At 37.9% G+C, this 20,737-nt stretch overlaps 1 protein-coding gene across 2 annotated transcripts in view; it reads left to right on the top strand.

The window, feature by feature from the left end:
• PRKCE (protein kinase C epsilon) overlaps positions 1–20,737 on the top strand; it is a 293,855-nt gene that overhangs the window by 135,035 nt on the left and 138,083 nt on the right. Inside the window, exon 1 of one of the 2 annotated variants that reach the window (XM_037405770.1) lies at positions 13,968–14,193. The exons of the other annotated variant lie outside the window; for it this stretch is intronic. Coding sequence (XP_037261667.1) covers positions 13,983–14,193 — 211 coding nt within the window. The 5' untranslated portion in view covers positions 13,968–13,982. Of the gene's footprint in view, positions 1–13,967; positions 14,194–20,737 lie in introns of those variants that run through there. 2 annotated transcript variants of the gene reach the window in all.

Raw genomic sequence — 20,737 nt, 5'->3', positions numbered from 1 at the left:
ACATAGTAATCAGGCTTTTCATTTCACTGAAATGTCTACAGGTTGCACACAGTTTCTGACCCATTCTGTTTAGTGCTACATGGGCTTTAAAACAGCCTTTAAAATCTGGGGATTTTTATCTTTTCTCAAATAACCTCTGCAGCTACCAAGTATCTTAAGATCATTGTAATGGTCTGTTATTTTCCATCTTTCAGTTCTGCTTTCTAAACTTTTAAGGCAAAATCTGTAAAAAATGTGGGAGCCCTCTGGTGGCGGCTCCGACATCTACAGATGTCCCTGTAAATAACAACATAAAAGATGAAGATGGTTACTAACCTGCTGCCAAAGTGAGAAAACCCCGAAGTACATGCTTATTCTTACATGCAGTTGGTTTAAGTCCGATCAGTCACAGTTCTGGTAATAATTTCCATTACTTCTTGAATTACTACCAGTTTTCTGAAATAAATGCAATTTAAATAAAAGTTCTGAAACCCTTCCACCCATACGCATCACTTGTTTGCAATGTTATTTGCCTGAATCACTGGTTTGTATGTGCATATGGCAAGGTCTTGGGGAAGAGGTACCCATTCATGTGAATTATGAACCCACCCCACCTAAGGTCATTCCAGCTTATTAGGGGGACATAACCACAACCACAGCCCAAGCCCTGGCCTTTGCTGGCAGTGAGGAGTACATAATACAACCCTCCGTTGTTACATTTAATATTTTGTTTTCCTGTATGGTCCCAGCCCATGCTCTGAGGGCTCTTCTGTTTGAGGATTTCATAAAAATCAAGGCAGAGAAAAAACACTTGTATGTAACAAAAATAAAGGGATTCAGTTTGGTTATTGTTTCAGGTGCTTAGAAGGGCTAACCATTTTGAGAAATAAGAATGTTAGTTAAGATATAGACAGGACTATTGTGCTGCCTTTCTCCCTTGGATGCTCTTGCATTCAAAATGTATATACGTGATTTCACTACCTGAAGAAAAAGAAATCAAATACTTATGGAAGTTACTGTATAAAAGCAAATGAGCTCTTCCCATCTTAAGGGCGGTCGGTTTTGGGGAAAAAAATGAAGTTAATTTTTTTGACAAAGGCTTAAATAATTTAAATTCTTTCCTCTTTACCCTCTATTTCAGTCTACTTCAGTGGCAAATGGGGGGAAGGAAAGAGACAAAATGGCAATATAAACATTGAATGAAATAAACTGAAATGTCAGTATACTTTGTTTAGATTGCAGAGCAAAAATCAATCTACTTCGATTTTTGAAAAACAGTCATCTTTATTTTTTACCTATTTTAGACTCATTTTGTATGAGCACTTAAATTCTTGTTCGACACCCAGGTTTATTTTTATTGTCTTTAAATAGTGGAATTCTGTTTCTGTTTAAAACAGAAATCTTTTGGCCTTCCTACACAGTATCTTAAAACCTAAAGATTTCCCCCATTAGAAGATTCCCTCTACAGATGAACTACTTCACTGCAGCAATATTGTATGGGATGTCCGAAATCATGCTGGAATCATCTCCTGGATCACATGGTTGAGTAATCTTCCGTTCAACTCCTGGTGCCTCTCTTACCTACAATATTTTTCAACCTGATCAATCCCTAGAAATCGCTTAAGAGTTGTCTACTGTCTGAAAGGAAAGGGAGGGGGGATTAAACCCATATGAAATACTCCAGTGTATGTACTGAAAAACAGTGACTCTTTCACGTTGACTCTTTATGAGTGTTGTATTACTCCACACAGCCGAAGCCTCAGGGTGCCTTGGCTTGTACTCTTTCTTAATGTGTAAAAAAGCACTTTTTCTGAAATAAGAGCATCTGCTGTGGGAGCTGCTGTGGAACAGCTGTTCCAGCTTGCTTCTCCACATAGACAACAACTTACATTGTACTTGCCGTCCTTTTTGGACCACTACAAAGCTCTCTTTCTTATAAAGTTGGCAACTAAACATTTGGGAAAATTTAGACTAATTTTGCCAATTCGAAATATTTCTGCTGACTGTACTATTCATAACAGTAGCGTAAAGGGGTCAGACTTTATTTTTTAGTGCTATAGTAAGGTAAAGCACCTCACAAAATCTAGGAGTTTGTATACCAATACAATAGAAACAGGCTATTTAATTTCTCCTTACTGTTTGATGATGCTGTCCCAGCTCCAACTAAATATAACAAGAGTATTTAGACAAAAAAGATATTTGCAATTGAATAATATAGCTATTATTCAAATTGAAAACACAATAAGCAGAGAAATCCAATTGTACTACTTATGACTTATGTGTGGTGGCTAGCAGTGTTATTACATTAGTCTAATAGAGCTGACTGCTGAAGAATATAATGAATTTCTGGAAATATAAGATGTGTACTTCCTATGCATGATTTAAATTGCCATAGTAATGATATACAATTCCATGCAAAAAAATATTCCAAATGTTTCTTCATATCATTTAAATTATGCTTGATTGTACTGTTGGAAATGAGTATTCTTCTCTGCTCTTCCTGAATGTGTGTGGTGGCAAATAATGTGTTGGGAAAGACCAAAAAACAAGGAACATGTGTCGTAAGATAACTAGAAAGACTCATGGTAAAACTCGAAACATGAAGTGAAATTCTGTTCTGTGTTTAGCAGTAAAAGAAGTTAAGAGCAACATTCTAGATACTGAAGGGGAAAAAAAGTAGGTGATGGAAAATTAGGTAGTTGGGGTTGGTTTTGTTTTGTCTTTTGATTTACACAGAAGTAATATAGGAGGTGTTTTTCCTTAGAATGGTAAGAAGTTTGAGGACCTCGAGTAAAAAATAGCAAGAAGTTTGTGGAAACATAGTGTTTATTTGTATGATAGTCACATTTACAGAGGTCAAATATGCAGAACACTTGAATGTCTAGATAAAGCACAATTCATGTTCACATTTGTATTACAGGTTTTTGAGGCCTTTCAAATAGTTGCAAAGAAAACATTCCAAACATGGAAAGAGCTTCAGAAGTGTTGAAATTGTTTCCTGAGTTTACAAGAGGGCCTGAAACAATAGCTATGAGGTGTGAATTGCTTCCTTCATTTCAGTTAAATGTAATTTGAATTAACTTGCTTGTAGGTCCTACTTTGAGAAATAGTTCAGGTAACTAGGGTTTAGGAGAGATGATTTATGGACCATATCTGCTTAGTCATGTTTGCAAATCCACAGGACTTTCATTTCCACCCTTAAAGTTCTATCTGACCTCGAAATCTTAAAACTTCATCAACTGGTGTTCCTGGTAAGTGGAAGTTTGTTTCATGGAAGTGTGAGGTTTGGCTTTTCTCTAGCTTTAGGAAGTCCTTATGTATTTTAAGCATAATGAATATTTTTAGTAGTCTTTCCACGAAAGATGAAATGACTGGGGGAAGATCTTCCCTTACCTGTTCCTTATTCCTCTGCCTTGGATTTGGGGAGGGAAAGGAGCAAAATAGCCCTACTTCAGCTATCAAATACAAGCAGGCTGTCGGCCTGGATTAGCACGCCAGGCTTTCACCCACGTGAGGTGGTGCTCCATGACCAACTATGTTGCAGTGCATAATGAGCAAATATGAAATTATGTGAAGAAAGGGATAGAGCAGCAGTGTTAGAAGTATTAAAATATTGTTAGACAAGTTAGTTTTTAATATGTTTTATTTCTGTTGATAGATGTGTTACTATAACTATTTCACATGCATAATAGTCCTGGAATGAGGACAGCGAAGTCTTTGATAGACTTCTATACATCAGAAAATTATCATTAGTTATCATAGAAATATAATGATTGAAGAGTATAGCAGAAGCATATGTAATGGCCATTAGGGAATATATTTCTGTAAACTTTTCCTGAGAAAAGTTTGAGAGCACTCCAGTAAAACTAAGAAGCAACCACTTTTGATAGTCACCAGAAATCATAGCCAATATGGCTGATAATCAGCAGAGTATTTGGTCACAGGAAAAATATTGTCATATCTAGAAATTGCATACAGACCCATAGATTTCAGTGTAAAAACCAGCATTTTGTAAAGTCCAAGCCTGAGAACTTGGAGGAGTTATGCCAAATGCATACGAGGCTTGCCCTCTTACCGTGTTCACTAGCACATAATGCACTAGGAAAACAAAAAGTAAATGCAAAAAGGATCAGGGAGCTTTCTTCTTCCATGCCTGTAGGAATTATCGTGTTCGTCGTCTAGCACAAGATATCCTCTCAAAGATACCATTAAAGCTGTGGTGGTTCTGAAGAGCTGCTAATTTCTGTCGTTCAGTTGCAAATACATTTTGAGGAGACAGCCCAGGAAACAGTGAATTATTTATCTTAGTACACAATACTACTTGCATTAAATTACATATTCAGCATTTATATTTACAGCTAATAGATCTTTTCAAATCTGTTTTACTATAGGCAGTTTTTATAGCAAACTTCTTCTGTGCCCTGTTATTTAAGTACTTTATCATTTCTAAATGAGTACTGCAGGGAACAGGGATTGATTTGAGATTCAGTTGAACCCATGACCAAAATTGTTATTGAAGATGAATGAGGTTCTTCTTTATTGTTTTCTACAGTTCTTAGAATCAGTCTAACTGGTTTTTATATGGTTGCTCTGGAGCAAAAATTAAAAGTATCTTATTTTTAATTTTATGGGTTTTGAATTCCAGATTCATTAAAATTGCAGGAAACTTTATCGATGCGTACCAGCTTGCATGCATATATTTTAGGTTTAATTCTCCAAAAGCATATTTTTTGCTTTTGTTTTAACCTCACTAAACCAGCATTAATTTCTGCACTGCTGTTAAAAAAGCCATAAGGGAGAAGACTTGGCTTCAAAATTACTGAAAGTTATGAATTTATTTCTTTCTGCTCTCTCAGATAGAGCTCAATAAATCTTTTTCTGAGAATCAAAACAACTCTGTGCTTGACGAGAAAAGCTGTTTGTTTAAACAAAGGTCCTATATTCTTTACATTCTATGAATTAAAGAAAACAGATTAAAAAAACGTACATTAAAATAGACGGTGAGGTTATGCTACTCTTATTCTTGCTCTTCCTGCTGGTAAAATTTGTGGAGTTGTAATTTACTTCATCAACATTCTCACTGGATTTGAATTAATTTTAACTGTTGGTATTTGGATTGCTCTCAAAAGTCTTGTAAGTAATTCATTGACTGTTAATGCCCTTCTGCATAGGATTTTGATTTCTTGCCATAAAAAATTATTATCTAGCAGTACCTTTTCTATTGGCATTTATTATTTTTCCAGCTTGCTGATGTGTAGCTTTCAAGATGAATGCAGTATTAATATTACCTATTCTACAGCTTCTTTGCTAGACTTAATCATTTTTAGTGTAGCAGCACAGGAAACTACTGGAAAGATGATTCTTAGCAAATGACATTAATATTGATGGCACATAATTAAGTCCAAAAATGTGTAAAAGTGGTAGCAGCACTGGGTGTCTTTACTGCACTTATGAAAAGGCAGGTTAAGTTTTAAGTATTAATACTTTCTATATTCAATAAAACTTTAAAAATAAAACATCCATCTTTCCCATCAGCAAATTCTGGGTCTTACCAAAGAAGAGGTAGAGAAAGTCAGTGCCACTCATAGTACAATATGCAGTTTGTTAATAAAGTTTATTTCTCTTTTCAGTGTAATTATGGGTGCTTCAGGCAAGTGGAAGTTGTAGTGTGTTTTCTGAGATTAAGGTTATTAGGAACAGAAAGTCAAGTTAATAACCTTTAGAGATTTAGTATTACTTCCACAGTATAAGAGTACCAGTGGTAGTTTTGGGGGATGTAAAGAAAAACTTAATGTGCTTTGGCCTTTTTATTCTTTTGTTTTTACTTTGTAGGTTAGTTGTGGGTTTTTTTATTTGTTTAGGTACTGCTTTTTCTCAAAGGTTCCACAGGACTAAAGTAACCTTAATTAAGTAGTGACACTGTTTATTTTTATGTTTGAAACCACCATACAAAAATCAAAACTTCAGCTTCATTATCTGTAATTGTTTTAAGATTTGGAAAACTTATCAAGCTATTTGCCACTTTTTGTTCAATAAGCAAGTGGCCTATTTTTGGAAATCCTACAGGAGGAATGGTAACAGTGCTGATATTTACAGATCTTGACTTTACTCAAGTTGCCAGCATTTTATCCAAGAATATGCCTGCTGTTTGTATCAGTGATCATAGATTAGAAAGTATTTGAAATCATAATGAAGTTGTCACTGCTGGGACTTGACGCTTAAAGCAGTAAGACAAGTGAGGACAGGGGAGAGGGGGTGATGTTTGGTTCACTTTGTTGTGTGGTGTTTTTTATTTTTACAACAATCTGTTGTTTTTCTATCTGAAGAGACCTTTGGGCTTCATATCTAATCAGTTGGGGAGGGTTATCTATTTTACAAGGAGTAGAAACTATTTTTTTTTTAATGGAACCTTGTATTATTGAAGAACCAATGAGGCAATCACATGCCTATATGGTTTTCTACTGAGTAACAGCTACTCTTTCTCCTGTCTTATTCACTAGACTGAAGAAACAATTTTTTGTAAAATGAGTAAGGTTACATCAAAAGTAGTATCACTTAAGTGCTCCGCCTTGTCCTACCCAGCTTGACTGGTGCACATGCCTAAGTGACAGGAGTGTATCCGTCGCAGTGACCCACTCTGTTCTTGTACAGAAAGCTGTTTGGACCACAAGCACTTAGGTTTTTGATGTGCTGCTGATGAATATTTCTCGTTCGATGTCAGTCTTGTTCACCAAAGGATACCTTGCTGTCTTTGTTTTCAAAAGGCTGAAATTTGCATTTGGGTTATTGAAATTAGAAGCTAACCCTACTCTGTATTTAGTACTTGAAAGATGAATTTTTTGGAAAATGCTCATAATTCACACTTCCATCCAGATATGGGTGACTGACAGCATTTCCTAATACCATGAAAAGTGATTCAAATGTGAATGCTGGAAGTTCTTTGTCCTTCACATGCACTGACTAGATATCCTGGGCTCATCATGGAGTGAGTTATCCCAGAAGATGGCTTTCAGCCTAAAAGAAAACCACTTTTGTTATGCTCTGTACTTACATACCTACACGTAAGCTGTTCTACTGAAATCTATTCAGGATAGGTAAACTCATAAAAGGCATTTTGGTGTGAATGCATATTATATACTACTCTATATTGTGATTGCTATTCCTGTGAGGACTAAGGAAAAATACACATTTGTGGTCATCACAACAGGTTCAGAGCATGGATCATTTCTACATATTTGTTCTTGCAGATTATCAGATCCTTCACTGAGGGAACTGTATTTCAAATTTATATGCTTTCAAAAATTTTTGGTAGACCAGGCCTCTATTTTTGTGAACATTACTAGGGCAGTAGGATTATTTTTGACTAGAGCAAATACTTGATGGATTAGTCCTTTTGATGTTCAGGAGCAACACACAGTAAGATGATGGAAACTTTACAATGGAATTTGGTTCTTGCAAGAAAACTAATGCATCAGATTTTTAATAAGTAAAGTATATATTTGAAATCTGGTTTCTGTTCCTAAACTTTTGGATTGTTATGCTTTGAAGAACTTTTTTGCAATAGGGTGTAGATGAAGATTTTAGTGCTATGGCAGTTCAGTGTCCCACAAAGATGTCTGGCATATCTTCTAATAAGGTGTCCCTTTAGTGCGGCGCTACATCATCTGGTTTGAAGTGGGAATAACGTTGTGACAGAAGCATGAACGGTCTGCCCTTGTTGCCTTCTTGTTCATTCAAATCGGAGAAGAAAGCAGGTGCTGAAAGACAGTAATGGTTTGTCTCTGTATAGTAATGAGGATTCATCTGCTTTGATATGTAACCTGACCAGCACAAGAGACCGTGCCTGGCAATTACTTGTGTAATGCAAACCTAAACATGGCTACTGTTGCTAATTTTAGACTTTCTGGCCTTGACAGTGTCCTTTATTTCAGTTAATTTTATTTATTTATTTATGCTTTTGTTAGGTCTTCAGGCCATGTGAGTTATGGCAGAATGCCTGGATTTCAGTCCTTGAATTTGGCTAGTTGTGTGTCCCCTGCAGACAAATATTCTGAGTGCTGGTCTCTCCCCAGGATATCCATTTACTCCTCTGCTGCATTGTCACTATTTATTATGGCTGTGTAAAAAAGCATTATGAATGGTGATTAAAATCTCCTGAAGAGACTTTGCCCGCAAAAATCTTACTATCTAGCTTAAGCTTCAGATATTTTTTTTCTCTAGGAAACCAGTTTACATCCTTCAAATGTTGAAAATTTGATGTCTTAGGTATCTGAAACAAAGCGCTCCACTGGGCTATGATAGAGTCAGGTTTTGAATTTTTCCTTTTTTGCCATCCTCACGTACTAGTGGCCTGTAGATAGGTATGTAATTGTCCTGGTTTCAGCTGGAATAGAATTATCTTCTTAGGAGCTAGTGCGATGCTGTGTTTCGGCTTTGATGTGAGACCTTTCATTTCCTCAGGCCTTGTTAGTGGAAAGGCTGGAGGGGCACAAGGAATTGGGAGGGGATACAGCCAGGTCAGCTGACCCGAACTGGCCAAAGGGGTGTTCCATACCATGGGATGTCATACCTGGTATATATCCCAGGGGGGGGTTAGCTGAGGCAGGCCAACCATTGCTCAGGGACTGGCTGGGCATCGGTCAACAGGTGTTTCTTCCTTTTCCTCTGGATTTTATTCTTTTCCTCCCCCTTTTCATTATAACTGTTATTGTCATCATTTTTACTGTTGTTCATTCATTTTTATTCTGTTTCAATTATTAAATTGTTTTTATCTCAACCATCAAGTTTTGCGTTCCATTCCAATTGTCCTTCCCATCCCTCTGGGTGAGGGAGTAAGCAGGCAGCTGCGTGGTACTCAGTTACCAGCTGGGGTTAAACCACTACAGTCATGCAAGGTGTTGCTTCCTGTATTAAAAGTTGTATGTGCTTTGTACCAGAAGCAAATCAGTGGTTCTGAAGAATGATGCCTTTTATTGAGATTAGGCACCTCCATCATTCTTTTCTCCATTCCTCTGAGTCAGAGGAACGCTGTACAGCTGCTTGCCATTGGAAGTTGAAGGATGGGGGAGAAGAGGAAGAAGTAGCATATCTAGGGTTGTGACTGTCTTATGAGTTTGTAGCAATATTTTATTAAATTCCATTAAAATTGTTAGATGTGCTTTTATCTGTCATCATCAAACAGTTACAAAACCAGGCTCTAGTGAGGAAAGAAGTCTCTTCCCTTAACTACTAGTTTGGAACAGACTTTACACCTGGCTATATTGTGTGTAGGGCAATGGTGTTACAGGTCACTGCGAGGTTAAAATTATTTGAATTAGAGCAGCAACAGAGTTTAGCACTGGAGTTCATTAGGTGCTGTGTTAACACCAAGTTCCTTTGAGAACAGGTCAGTCATGGACTCATTTCACTGCTTTTAGTTTTGTTTTACAAAATCAAAGCAGCGTCTGAAAGAAATTAGTTGTATATAGTCTTCAGCTATAGACAACTATAAAAGTTTAAAGACTTCAGTTGTGTGTATTAATCTGGAACAGAAAGGAAGGACTGTAGGAGTCCTTAAGAGTTAGGAAGAAACTTTCCAACTGACAAGCTATTGTCTGACAATCTACCCCATGGTGCGGTTACTCTTTTTTTGCTGAAGCAGCTATTTGGGCAACTCTGGGATAAAACACTGAGTTAAATGTGTCCATCTGTACAGCCTCTGTGGCAAACAGAAATTTTTCTTACCTAGTGGGTATAGGCTAAGGCAATTTTTCCCTGATTCCCTTCATGAGATATTAACCTCTTGTACCGCTATTATTAGGTACCCACATTGCCAGCTTTGCAGATTTGGTTTTTCATTCACTGTATGAGTCTCTAAGAGACACATTAGCAGGCTGTAACTTAATTTTCTCAGAATCTTATTGGGATCTAATTTCATGTACTGCTGTTTGTTGTTATGGAAACAGTATAATGAGTTCAGTTGTATAAGGGTGGAAATATCACATACAGTTTCTGTTCAGGGTAAAAATGACAAAATGGCATTTCTATAAATGGTGTTCCAGAATAAACTGCTTCAGTGGGACTCATGAAGTTTTCCTTCTAGCTAATTCTTCATCATTCTACAGTTTTTAAAGTAAGTGGCATAAAAAAAAAATTAAAAATAAAAATCATAGAAGACTTTTTTTAGAAAAATAGCAGGAAGCTTCGTCTTCTCATTTAAAGTGTAAGAAATAATCAGAAAAGCCAAAGTGTATCTTTCTTTGAGATTATTTTAACTGTCAACTATTTTGACTAAGAGAACAATGCTTTTATAGTGTCACATAATTGTCTCAAAAATAAAATTATGTCCCAGTAAATTTGATATAATGGACGCTGTTACGCTTGAGGTCTTGGTTCCCTTCTGGGACTCTATATGTAAGTCTGGTTATAGGTGTTATTTATTTGGGTAAGATCTCTCTCTATGTGGATATGATGCAGTGCTTGCCTTACTTTATTATAATATCAATGTATCTCCTTTCTTTCTGGGAAGTTGGCAGATAAACTCACTGGAAGTCCTGTGTCCATGTCACTGAATACTCAAGCAGATTTACCATTGACTTTTACTTGTTTATCAGTACAGAGATGGATAAATGTTTGAATGCTTTGGGATCACCTCATACTTGGTGTAGTACTAAATTTACACCAGTTGTTACTCGGGCTTATTCCGTATATCGTGGAGCGTTTCTAAGAAGCACGGACTCCATTGCATCAGAATGATGAAAAGAGAAAACCAGAAAGCCAAAAAGATAGCATTTGCACTGAAGAGGTTATAAAGCAAAGAAATACTATCACTTTTTGAGCAGGAAAAATCCATTTCTGCATTGATATCCTTAAATAACAGTTGCAAAGGTGTTAGGTCAGAGAATTGCTTTACTGCTTAATTAAGGGATGTGAGAGGCAGAACAGAATTTAATGTCCCCAGAGTTGGGGCAAAACAGTAGGTCTGTGGCTGTGGTTGAAGCTTAACTTTCATAGAAGAGCTGGTAAATTTTTCCTGTGTTCCTTGGGGTATTTGCTTTGTCATCATCTGCCGTTTCCAGTCTGTCAGCATGGCAATGCTTCTTATCTTTTCACTCATCTGAAACATTCAATGTGTTATTAACATCAGTTTAAAAATAAAATGAAATATTTCCAGCAATAATATTAGTTAAAACAAGGCACAACTATTTCTCTTCTATCAACCTTTACTTAAAGCTTTTATTTCAAAGAGAGATGTTAGTAAGTGTGCCAATCTATGAAAGAAATTGAAATGCCTGGTTAGCAGTAAGCTGACACAGTGCATCAGTTGTGTCACCTTAGTGTGTTCTGGGTAATGTTCGCAGCTGGCTTTGTGTAACATCAAGGAGCACGCAGGTAGCTGTGGTGGGGCTGTTACTGCCTGTAAGGTTTGTGTGAAGGCAGGGTGATGATTAGAAGGGGGTGTGTGCTCAATGGTTGTAGCTTGGGTTACTGTCTATGCAGGTTTTATGATTTGCAATACAATAAACAAAAAGACCAGGTTAAAATATATTCAGAGAGAAACATCTGAAAGTCTTTATTCTTTCTTGGAGTATTCTAGAAATTTAAATGTGGGTTTATGATGAATTTAAGTAGGCTAGGTAAGTAGTTTTGGGGGAAAAAGAGAATGGGGTAGGAAGCTTTGTCTGGTATTTTTTATGTTTAATAAACCCTGGTTTGTCTGTAATGACATCTTTAACCTCCTCTAGCTATGATCTGCTTATTAATATGCAAATAAAGCAAGCAATTTACCACATAGTCATAAACTAGGTTTTGCATGACTATTCAAGCTTAACGAAATCAGATCCTGGCAGTCTGGCCAAATCCCAGAGTCCAAGGCAAAATTACCGTGATGGAAAAGACTGCAAGTTTGGGTCAATTTTCTTGTCTACCTGAAAATATTAAAAGAATACCATCATGCATTGTGAAATCCTTTTGTATAATCTTAGGTCCTGGTGCTGATAAAAAGCTGATAAAAGAGGAGGTGGAGATAGCTGAAGCTAGATGGACTGAGCATCTGCCCTAGCACAGGGACAGGATCACTCATATATATATTTCTGGCTGGAATGGAGAGAAGGGGAAATGTTATCTAACTGTGGGAAAACCCCATGCAGACAGTTCTGATTATTTGCCACTGCCACTAGTAGTAAAATTTCCCTCTCTGTAATTTGCAAACATAAGAAATACAGCTTACCTGTTTTAATTATGCATCTTTTCTCCATGTATGTTCTTAAGGCAGTTTTTTCCAGATTTGGTCAAATAGACCAGATGGTCAGAACATAAATAACAAGAATTAAGCCCAAATATGGGTAGAGATACTCATCTCCAAAAGTCCCCTGCCCTTTAAAAAGAAAAAAAAAAAGTTTTAAACTGGTAGGACTGCTAACTTCTGCGTGTTTGTGTAATTTACCTCCCCTCCTCCTATAAAGAGAGATGTGTTTCATTGCATTAAGAACTGGCAGGGATTTTTAGGTGTTCAGGCCACAATTGTTTAAATACCTTCCGTTAAAATCACTCTTAAGCACTGTTTGGAACCTACTAGCTTCTGAACACTTCCAGATTATCTAGAGCTACCCTTATCCAATCCAGTCTGCATTTCAAATTCTTCTCATACTTGTACAAACAACATTGTGGTTCTTCCTTATTATTAATACGGACTTTTACTGGCTAATGTTCTGCTGAAGAAGAAGAAAAGGGTAGAATTAAAAAACTGTCAAATAGTGTAACTGTTTCTCTGTGGGTAATCTTATTTTGTATATTTTTCTCATGATATTTGCTCTTTAAATGGCATTAATTGGCAGCATAATTATAAAACATAGAGGAATTAACATGCTGGGCATGCAGTCCTTATAGACATTGGAGAAAACCTTATACTCTGAAAAATAAGCAGTATCAAGAATGCCTTGTTGTTTTGTGAGCGTCTTGAAGGTCACTGCATGAGATTTTTTGTATTGCATATGCTAAATGTAATCATTATGCAATGAGTATGCAGATAATTGGTTTAGGCTTACATAGTTATGTTTGGGGTTTTGCATTTGTGGAACCTTGCTAATACTTCTTTCGTATTGTTCTAGCAGACTTGGGATGGAGGAGGAAAGACAGAGGAATAAAACCCTATGTATTTCTGGCGTGCTGGTGCTGTGTATGTGAGCATGTATATATGTACACGCACACATGTGCTCTATTACCTGTGATACATCCAATTGTTAGCTCTAGCTCTATATCCAATTGCATCATGTTTGTGTACTAAATAGATTGGTTAATAGATTTAACCCTGGAAGTTCTCTTATGTTTTTTTCTCTGGAAGAGGCAAAACTTTTTGTTTTTCAGAAGGCCCGAGTAGTTTATCAGATCTTTGTTCAATATCAAGGTGAAATCTTCATGTTTCTGCTTTTGCCAGAAGTGAGTATCTTCTGTTCTATGAAACGTATTTTGTAATACCTTTTATAATACCTTTAAAGATATTAAAAAAAGACATTCTAAAAGCTGGTGAAAGTAAAATTACTATTTATGTCAAATTGAGTATCCAAGAGAGTATTTACCTAAAGAATTTTTTAATAAAGTATCGATGTGTATGTTTCATATAGGGGACCCAGCACCTCTTTTGCAACACTGTGGTATCAAAAGCACAACATGTAGAGACCGGTAGTAGAGATTGTAAAACTTCAACAGTAGATGGTAATGTACCAACGTACAGGTCTTGCTGGAAATAATATATAATTTCACATCATGGTATATGGCATCTTTGACCAAAATGTAGGTGTTGCTGATATTCTCAAATGTGCTTGACAGAGTTGTCAGGTCTTCTGAGTTTGAGAGAAAGGGAGGGAAAGGATGGATGCCCCTGCCGTACAGGACAACCCAGGGCAGAGCAGACTGTTGGCTTTGTCTGACCTGTCTGACCAGGCAGTTCTCTGTGGGCACCATGTTTTGTTTGAGGGGACCTGGGGAGCAGCTGCCTCAGCAGCTCACCCCACCAGCATTCTTTGATGCGGGGCACTGCAGGCAGGGGGGAAGACAAGCCAGGTTTTTCAGTTTCTTGTCTCTGCTGGCTCCTGTCTGCCAGAGAAATCACAAGCAATTTCCTTTCCCACCCAAGGAAGCAGGAGAGAGCAGAGGATCTCCCCCATCGCTCCTCTGCATTCGTAGTGAGCTGTGGATCTCCCTTTTTTGACCGGCAAGGTTGTTTACCGCTGAGGGGTAAGAAAAAGCTTAAAGTTATCTGTTGCGTGGATGAGTTTTCAGAGTGTGGGATGTGAGGAAATTTTAAAAAGATGACGCCTTAAAGAAAGCTCCCGTTACTTTTCTGTGTTAGTGCTCCGTATTCTGTTTAAAAAACAGCCCTCCATGAAAGATTACAGCTGAGTGAGGGAACAGTTGGTTGCAAATTAATAATGAAAGCTAGACTGAGGATGGTTTGACAGTATTTTAAAATTAATGACCTGCCATAGAGTATTTCGCTTTGTTTGTCTGGACCTCTGACTGCCTTGGCAGTATAAATGAGTTTAGTAAATTAAGTTTATGTGAACTAGGTTTTGGTGCTTTTAGTAGAATTATTAATGACACAATAATACCATAGATGCTTCTGATTAAACCCAAGATATTGGTGAACTATGAATTGGGAAGCCGAAAGTGGAATATTGAATGATTATCATAACAAAAAATATAGTTCTGGCAGTTAAGCAAATAATACCATTTATTTTAAAATGCTTTTGCTCACAGTCATACAAACTAATTTGGCACATCTATTATTCTTGAGATAAGTGTCTGGTTTTAGGAGAATTGTGCAGTGGTTTATGTGAGAGAGTGTTCAAAGAGAGCAGCCCACACATGAAGAACTTCACTTTTTGTATGTGTAATACAATTTAAGGGATTTATTTTTTTAAGACAAAGCTTAATTTCTGTACAAGACTCGAAACTGGTGGAAGTATAACATAAACATGTGCCTTGGTGCAGACATTTTCACAGCTATGTTATTTAGAAGCATTTGTCCAAAGTTTTAGTGATTGTGTCTGCAGCAACAAGGATTTGCTTGGTAGTATAATTACATGCAGGATCTGGCAAGAGATCTGATGTGTAATTAAAGCTTTGTATTGGGTTTGCATGGCAAGACTTGGTAGCAGGGGGGCTACAGGGGTGTTTTCTGTGAGAGGCTGCTAGAAGCTTCCCCCATGTCCAACAGAGCCAATGCCAGCCAAGACCACTGCTGGTCAAGGCCAAGCCAGTCAGATGGTGGTTGCAACTCTGAGATAACATTTTTAAAAAGGGGGAAACAGAGACTGGTTTTTTCATTATTTGTCTAATCTATGGTCACCGTGCTTGCTATTGAGAGCGTAGTTTGGAGCAAATTAAATAGCTGGTGACAGCATAGCTTTTAAATAGATGAACAGCAGTCATTATATGCAAACTTAATAAATGTATGTTTATATATAAGATTGTGTAGACTAGCAGATAGTCATCTTTATGGAAAACCAAGAACAAAGCAACTAAATATCACTTAGTGGCAATCCCTGTGCCTATTAGTAATCTGAAATCTACTTGAAAGGCTAGTGCCTGAGAGTCTGATTCTCTTACTGTCTGGCTGTGTTTCCAGCTACAGTTAGCCTTAAGTTATCCACTAGCAAAAAGAGCCTAATACTTACTACTTTCATAGACTGTAAATGCTACAGAAGTGCAAATTATTATTACCAATAACTTAATTGGAAGATAGTGACAAATGTAGATCCTTATAAATTGTTAAGAAAAATCCTTGTTTCTACTATGTCCTCCTTTTCCAGTTAGGTTGATAACCATTAGGCCATCCTTCCTTTTTATTTTGCTGCTTTAATTCTGCTCCTACATTGTGGGAAGGATCTCAGAACAATTCCTTTCCTACCTAAAGAAAGAATTAGACTTTGTTTGTTCTGACTATAAGATGCTAGTTTGCTTGTCAGCTTATTTTGTGGTACTGTTGTGGCAGGGCTGGGCAGCAGTGGTAGGTCCATGTCACCATGGGAGCACAGTGATTCATGGTGACTCTGGCATGAGCAGTGTGGCACAGCTCCTGTGACTGCCTGCTGCCACACACAGAGCAGCTGCTCACCTGAACCACTTTGATTTAATATCGGAGGGCATTCTGGAACCCAAAGACCATTGAAAACAAAATGGTTTAAGCATGTAAAAGCCTTGGCAAATCTCGGGCCTTCCTTAGATTGTGTGCCTGGTACATGGGTGTGCAGAGTGCGATGAGGTCCTCCTGGAGGTGCTGCAGGTATGTCCCGTGGCTCCTGGAGGTGCTGCAGGTATGTCCCGTGGCTGAGTTGGAATCTGCCTGAAGTGAGCATAATTTTCTTGCCAGGTGTGAGCAGGTGAAGTTGGTTTGATAGCTCTTCTGGGAGTCCTCATGAAACCTGAGCCCATAAGCTCTCTTAAAATACAGATAAGTAAGGAATACCAATACTGATAATAAACAGGTTTTGGCAGTGATACCTCTGTGTGTGAGTGTAATGTGGCTCTCAAATAAAGTAGGACGTAGAACAGACTGAGAAACACTGGAAGAGGAAGTTGGGGTTTTGTGAATATGAGCTATGGGAAGAGGAGGAGGAATGGTACTTGTAATGGATCTTTGCTTCTTGGAATTAATAATTCATCTAACCATAATAGTCCTCACCCTCCTCATATCTTTGAAAGATTTCTGAATGAGCTTTCAATGAACTCTTAAGAACAAGATTGTCTAGTTACAGTAGTACAGAGCTCTGTGCGTGTTAATCAGTCTAAGACACAAGACATAAAAGATCCAATAATACCTTGCAGAGTCAATACATCTTTTTTCTTTTTTTTAGAAATTAATTCCAATTCCTGTCCTTTACTGGTTAAAAACGAGAGTGAGCACGTGCAAACATTTAGCCTGTGTTTGCTTTGCAGAACTATTCCATTAGATCAGCAGGCTGTGGATGAATAATTGAAATGTATAATGTAGGCTGTTCTGTATGTGTGTTTGTTGAATGGAGTTGACCTCTATTCTTTGTCATGATACAAAGTGAGTTCATGAACTGTTATTTAGTGTATTGATAGTGATTTGAAAGCTATTTCAAGGTATTATATGAGCATGTACGAATAACAGAGTACCTCATCCAACTCATAGACAAGACAAGGAGCAGCTGCAATTGCTGTAACTGCTTCTGGAACCTAAGCAAATTCATATTGGAAAAAATCTGTATTTTCTATTATCTCTGTTAACAGTTAGTCTGGGCATAAGCAAAAAAAATAATAATAATAAAAAAAAATCCCTGGCAGAGCAGTTAGGCACAAGGGGATTTGGGACCAACCGTTCTCATTAGTCTCTCTATGGTTTTGTCACTTTTTATCCATTATAGGCTTCTTTGGGCCAAAGGGACAGGCGTCACTGTGCACAACTGTTTAGGACTTTGATTATTCAGGAGTTGCTTTCACCCCTCACAAAGTACCCATGAAAATAATACTCATTTCCTTAAAACAGAAGTGAAAAAATTAGGCTACTTCTGTTGAAGGCCTTGTGGCGCTATTTTCACTAACCTCAGAGAACTATGTTGGTGTTAGATGTAATTCTGATATAAGGAGAGATGCTTTTGCATCATCAGGGTAATTTAAATTGAAACAACATTAAAACAGTTGTAAACTTCAGTTTAATTGCAATCACAGAAATATCAAGCAGAAAAGGACAATCTTGAGATACAGAGTGGGAGTGGAACTGCCAAATTCAAACAGGTGAACATAGACCAAGGAGAGGGAAAACACTGAGATATTTGGATAGCTCTTCTTTAAGGATTTAATTCAGAAATTAATATATTCATTTGGGTAAATGTGTGATTTATTTTTTCTCTCTCTCTCCTTACTGTATAGCATAGCATGGCAAGCAATTTAATGTCATCTTGCTACCTTGTTTCAAAAGAATTTTATGGCAGCACCTCTCCTGTCTGCCTTGATCCAAAACTTGAATCTGGGAGTGTTTAGAATGCAAAGGCATAATTCCTGCTCTGGCAGTACACTGGGCATTTGCTTCTCCACAAACTACTTCAGATATAGCATATAAAAAAATAATAATCTGTGACAGAGTGACAGTGTTCACAGCTTACTCTTCCTATCTAGGTGATCCCTTCTATTCAGGAAGAATGCTTTAAAGTATCATCAGAATGTGTCACTCAGGATGGGGTGGGGGGGTGTTAAAAAGGCAACTACATCAACAAAGTGATCATTTTTGGTTCCTGATAATTCTGCCCCTGTTGCTTGTGAGCAAGAGAAGTGGGGTAGCCTGGTTCCAACCATGCCTCTCCCTCTGGAGTCTCCTGTCATACTTAGTATTTCTGCTTTGGCATAGGGTATGTCATATGGCAGAAAAGGTGGAAATTGCCAAATGAAATGTCTCTTCACTTTAAAACAAAGAAAATTACTGTCCTTCAGTAGCAGCCTGCAATAGCAAGTGTGGCAAGTAAACAATGATAATGTTCGCCGAGATGTTCTGTGAGATGTCTGCAGGATATTGTAATAAACTTTTCCATGATTGGTTTCCCCAAACAATTGGCAGTCTAACAGCACTAGGGGACTGCAGTAAACAGAGCAGTTCAGTTCTGCTTTGTAAATGTTTCCTGGAATAAATAGGAAATACAACATTTTTTTGAACAAGGGAGGGGGAGAACATCCAAGTCAAGCAGCCTTATTTCATTCATGTCCTTTTGTCTAGTTTTTCCTATTGTCTGGATTTCTACCTTCAGAGGTGCCCCAGCTCTGGGAGCCAAGTAACCTAGGGGTTTAAACAGCATTTAAGTCCTCAGAATCTGGGCCATGCTTGGGATGCTGTTCTGTGCACCAGAAGTGGTGTGAAAAAATGGTATGAAGTTGGGAACCAAAGAAAGAACAAAAAGAGCTGTGGCACATCAGTGGCTCAAAAGGGGAGGAATTCGGGCATGAATGTTCAGAGAGGCAGAAGCCCCATTTGTAGAAGAAGCTAGCAGAGCACAACAGTTTTATCTAAGCTTTTAGTGTTGGCACTCTGTCTTCTGGTTTTGGCTGGTGTCTTGGGATAGATGTGTGGAATGTGATGCAGCAGGGGGGTGGGAACTTTAAAAGGGGATGGAAGATGGAAAACAGAAGGAGCTGGCCCAAATGAGCAAGCTGTGCTAGTTCCCTAGTACAGGGTGCAGAAGTTGTTTCTAACACTTTGACAAGGAGGCTTAAGTTTGTGAATGGCAATTATCAGTGCAGTCTATAGGTAGAAATTGTTTGACAAACTAGAATGTTTCTTCCTCTCTGTCCCTTTAAGCAAGCACAGATCATTCAACAATGCACAGCAAATCCAGCTTTCTTTTTGTCTTGTTCGAATCCACTGAAATAATAAAGGATTTCTGGGAACTGCTGCTTTGCATCTTTTTTTTTCCAAATTGGTGCCAAGATTTGGATCTATCCCTGAGAGTCAGAATGCCATAAGGAATGCATTGGAGCAAAATTATTTTATATGACTGTCATTTCTTTGTTAAAATTAATTGATTGTAAATTTATAGGATAGATTGTCTCTAAATTTCATCAGTGAGTTTCAGAAATTACCTGTGGCAGGAAGGCTACAGTTGTGGCTTTCAGGACTGCTGAAATAACACTTTTAGAAGAATCATCAAAAGCAGATTGAAGCAATTCTCCATTACTGCTATTAAAGAGCAGTTTGACAACCTGGGCACTGATGCCAGGAAGGGGCTGTTTCATAAGGCTGGTTATTAGATGAAGTTTCTAGTTTGATACTTTCCTTTTATTTATATAAGTAATTTCAAAACCTGTACTCTGATGCTAGTCCAGCCAGATCTCACCAGATACAAATGACGTGATCACATACAGCAAGGGCCCTGGTTTTGTTTAGGATTTAGGTTGTAGTGCTTCAGCTGTCACTGCATGCCTCAAGGGCAACATCAGGTTTTCTTGGCTTTGGAGCTGAATGCTGGCAGATAGGGTTTCATAAGATCTAGCTCTGAGTTTAGTTCAGACCTTCTCAAAAGCATGGGTGAAAATACATTTTGCCATCCTGAGGGTGACAAGCCAGGGTTTTCCTACTTTAGGGAGGATAAATGAAAGCAAAAAATACATAAAGCATTCCTGCTCTCCCTGCAGGGTAGGAAAAGCAAAGCTGGGAACTGCTGCTGTTTAGCAAGGGCCACCCAACCGTTAGCTCAAACATCACAACGTTTTAGTCTTAAGTAGAAATCTTGCTTTTCCAGGGCTTTGTTGGAGGGAAAGGGAACAGTGGGACATCATAGTTACAGATGTTAAATCAGCTGGTGATAGTCCAATATGAAAGCGGCTATGCAAATGTAAGAGCATTTCATTGTGTAAAACTAATGTACCTGTAATTACATCTCTAATTAATAGATGGATATGACAGTCCTTGATGTTGGGGGTTGAAGCCCAACATCAATATGCCTTTTTGTAGGGGCATATTGGCAGTGTCTTTTGGAGAATCTTGCAAATGTACAGCCTTATGTTTCCTGTTTGAAGGCACAAATTTGAAGAAGTTGTTATGGGAAATTGAAATGAGACTGTGTTTAAACTTGTGCTGTAATCTGGCACAAGTTTGTGCTTTCCTCGGACCTTCTTGTGATGATTCTCAGCATGTCGGTGCCCTGACCGAACCTGTCACGCAGCAGCACGAGAACAAGAGGTGATGCTCTAGGAGAGTTGACAGGGAGAGGATGATTTCTTCCACTGGCAGCATGGATTTATGACAGCCTAAAATGACTTTGTAACA

This window comes from Falco rusticolus, chromosome 12, assembly GCF_015220075.1.
Source record: "Falco rusticolus isolate bFalRus1 chromosome 12, bFalRus1.pri, whole genome shotgun sequence".
NCBI classification, from domain to species: domain Eukaryota; kingdom Metazoa; phylum Chordata; class Aves; order Falconiformes; family Falconidae; genus Falco; species Falco rusticolus.
The sequence above is the reverse complement of the archived record's forward strand: the minus strand, read 5'-3'. Positions and strand labels throughout refer to the sequence as shown.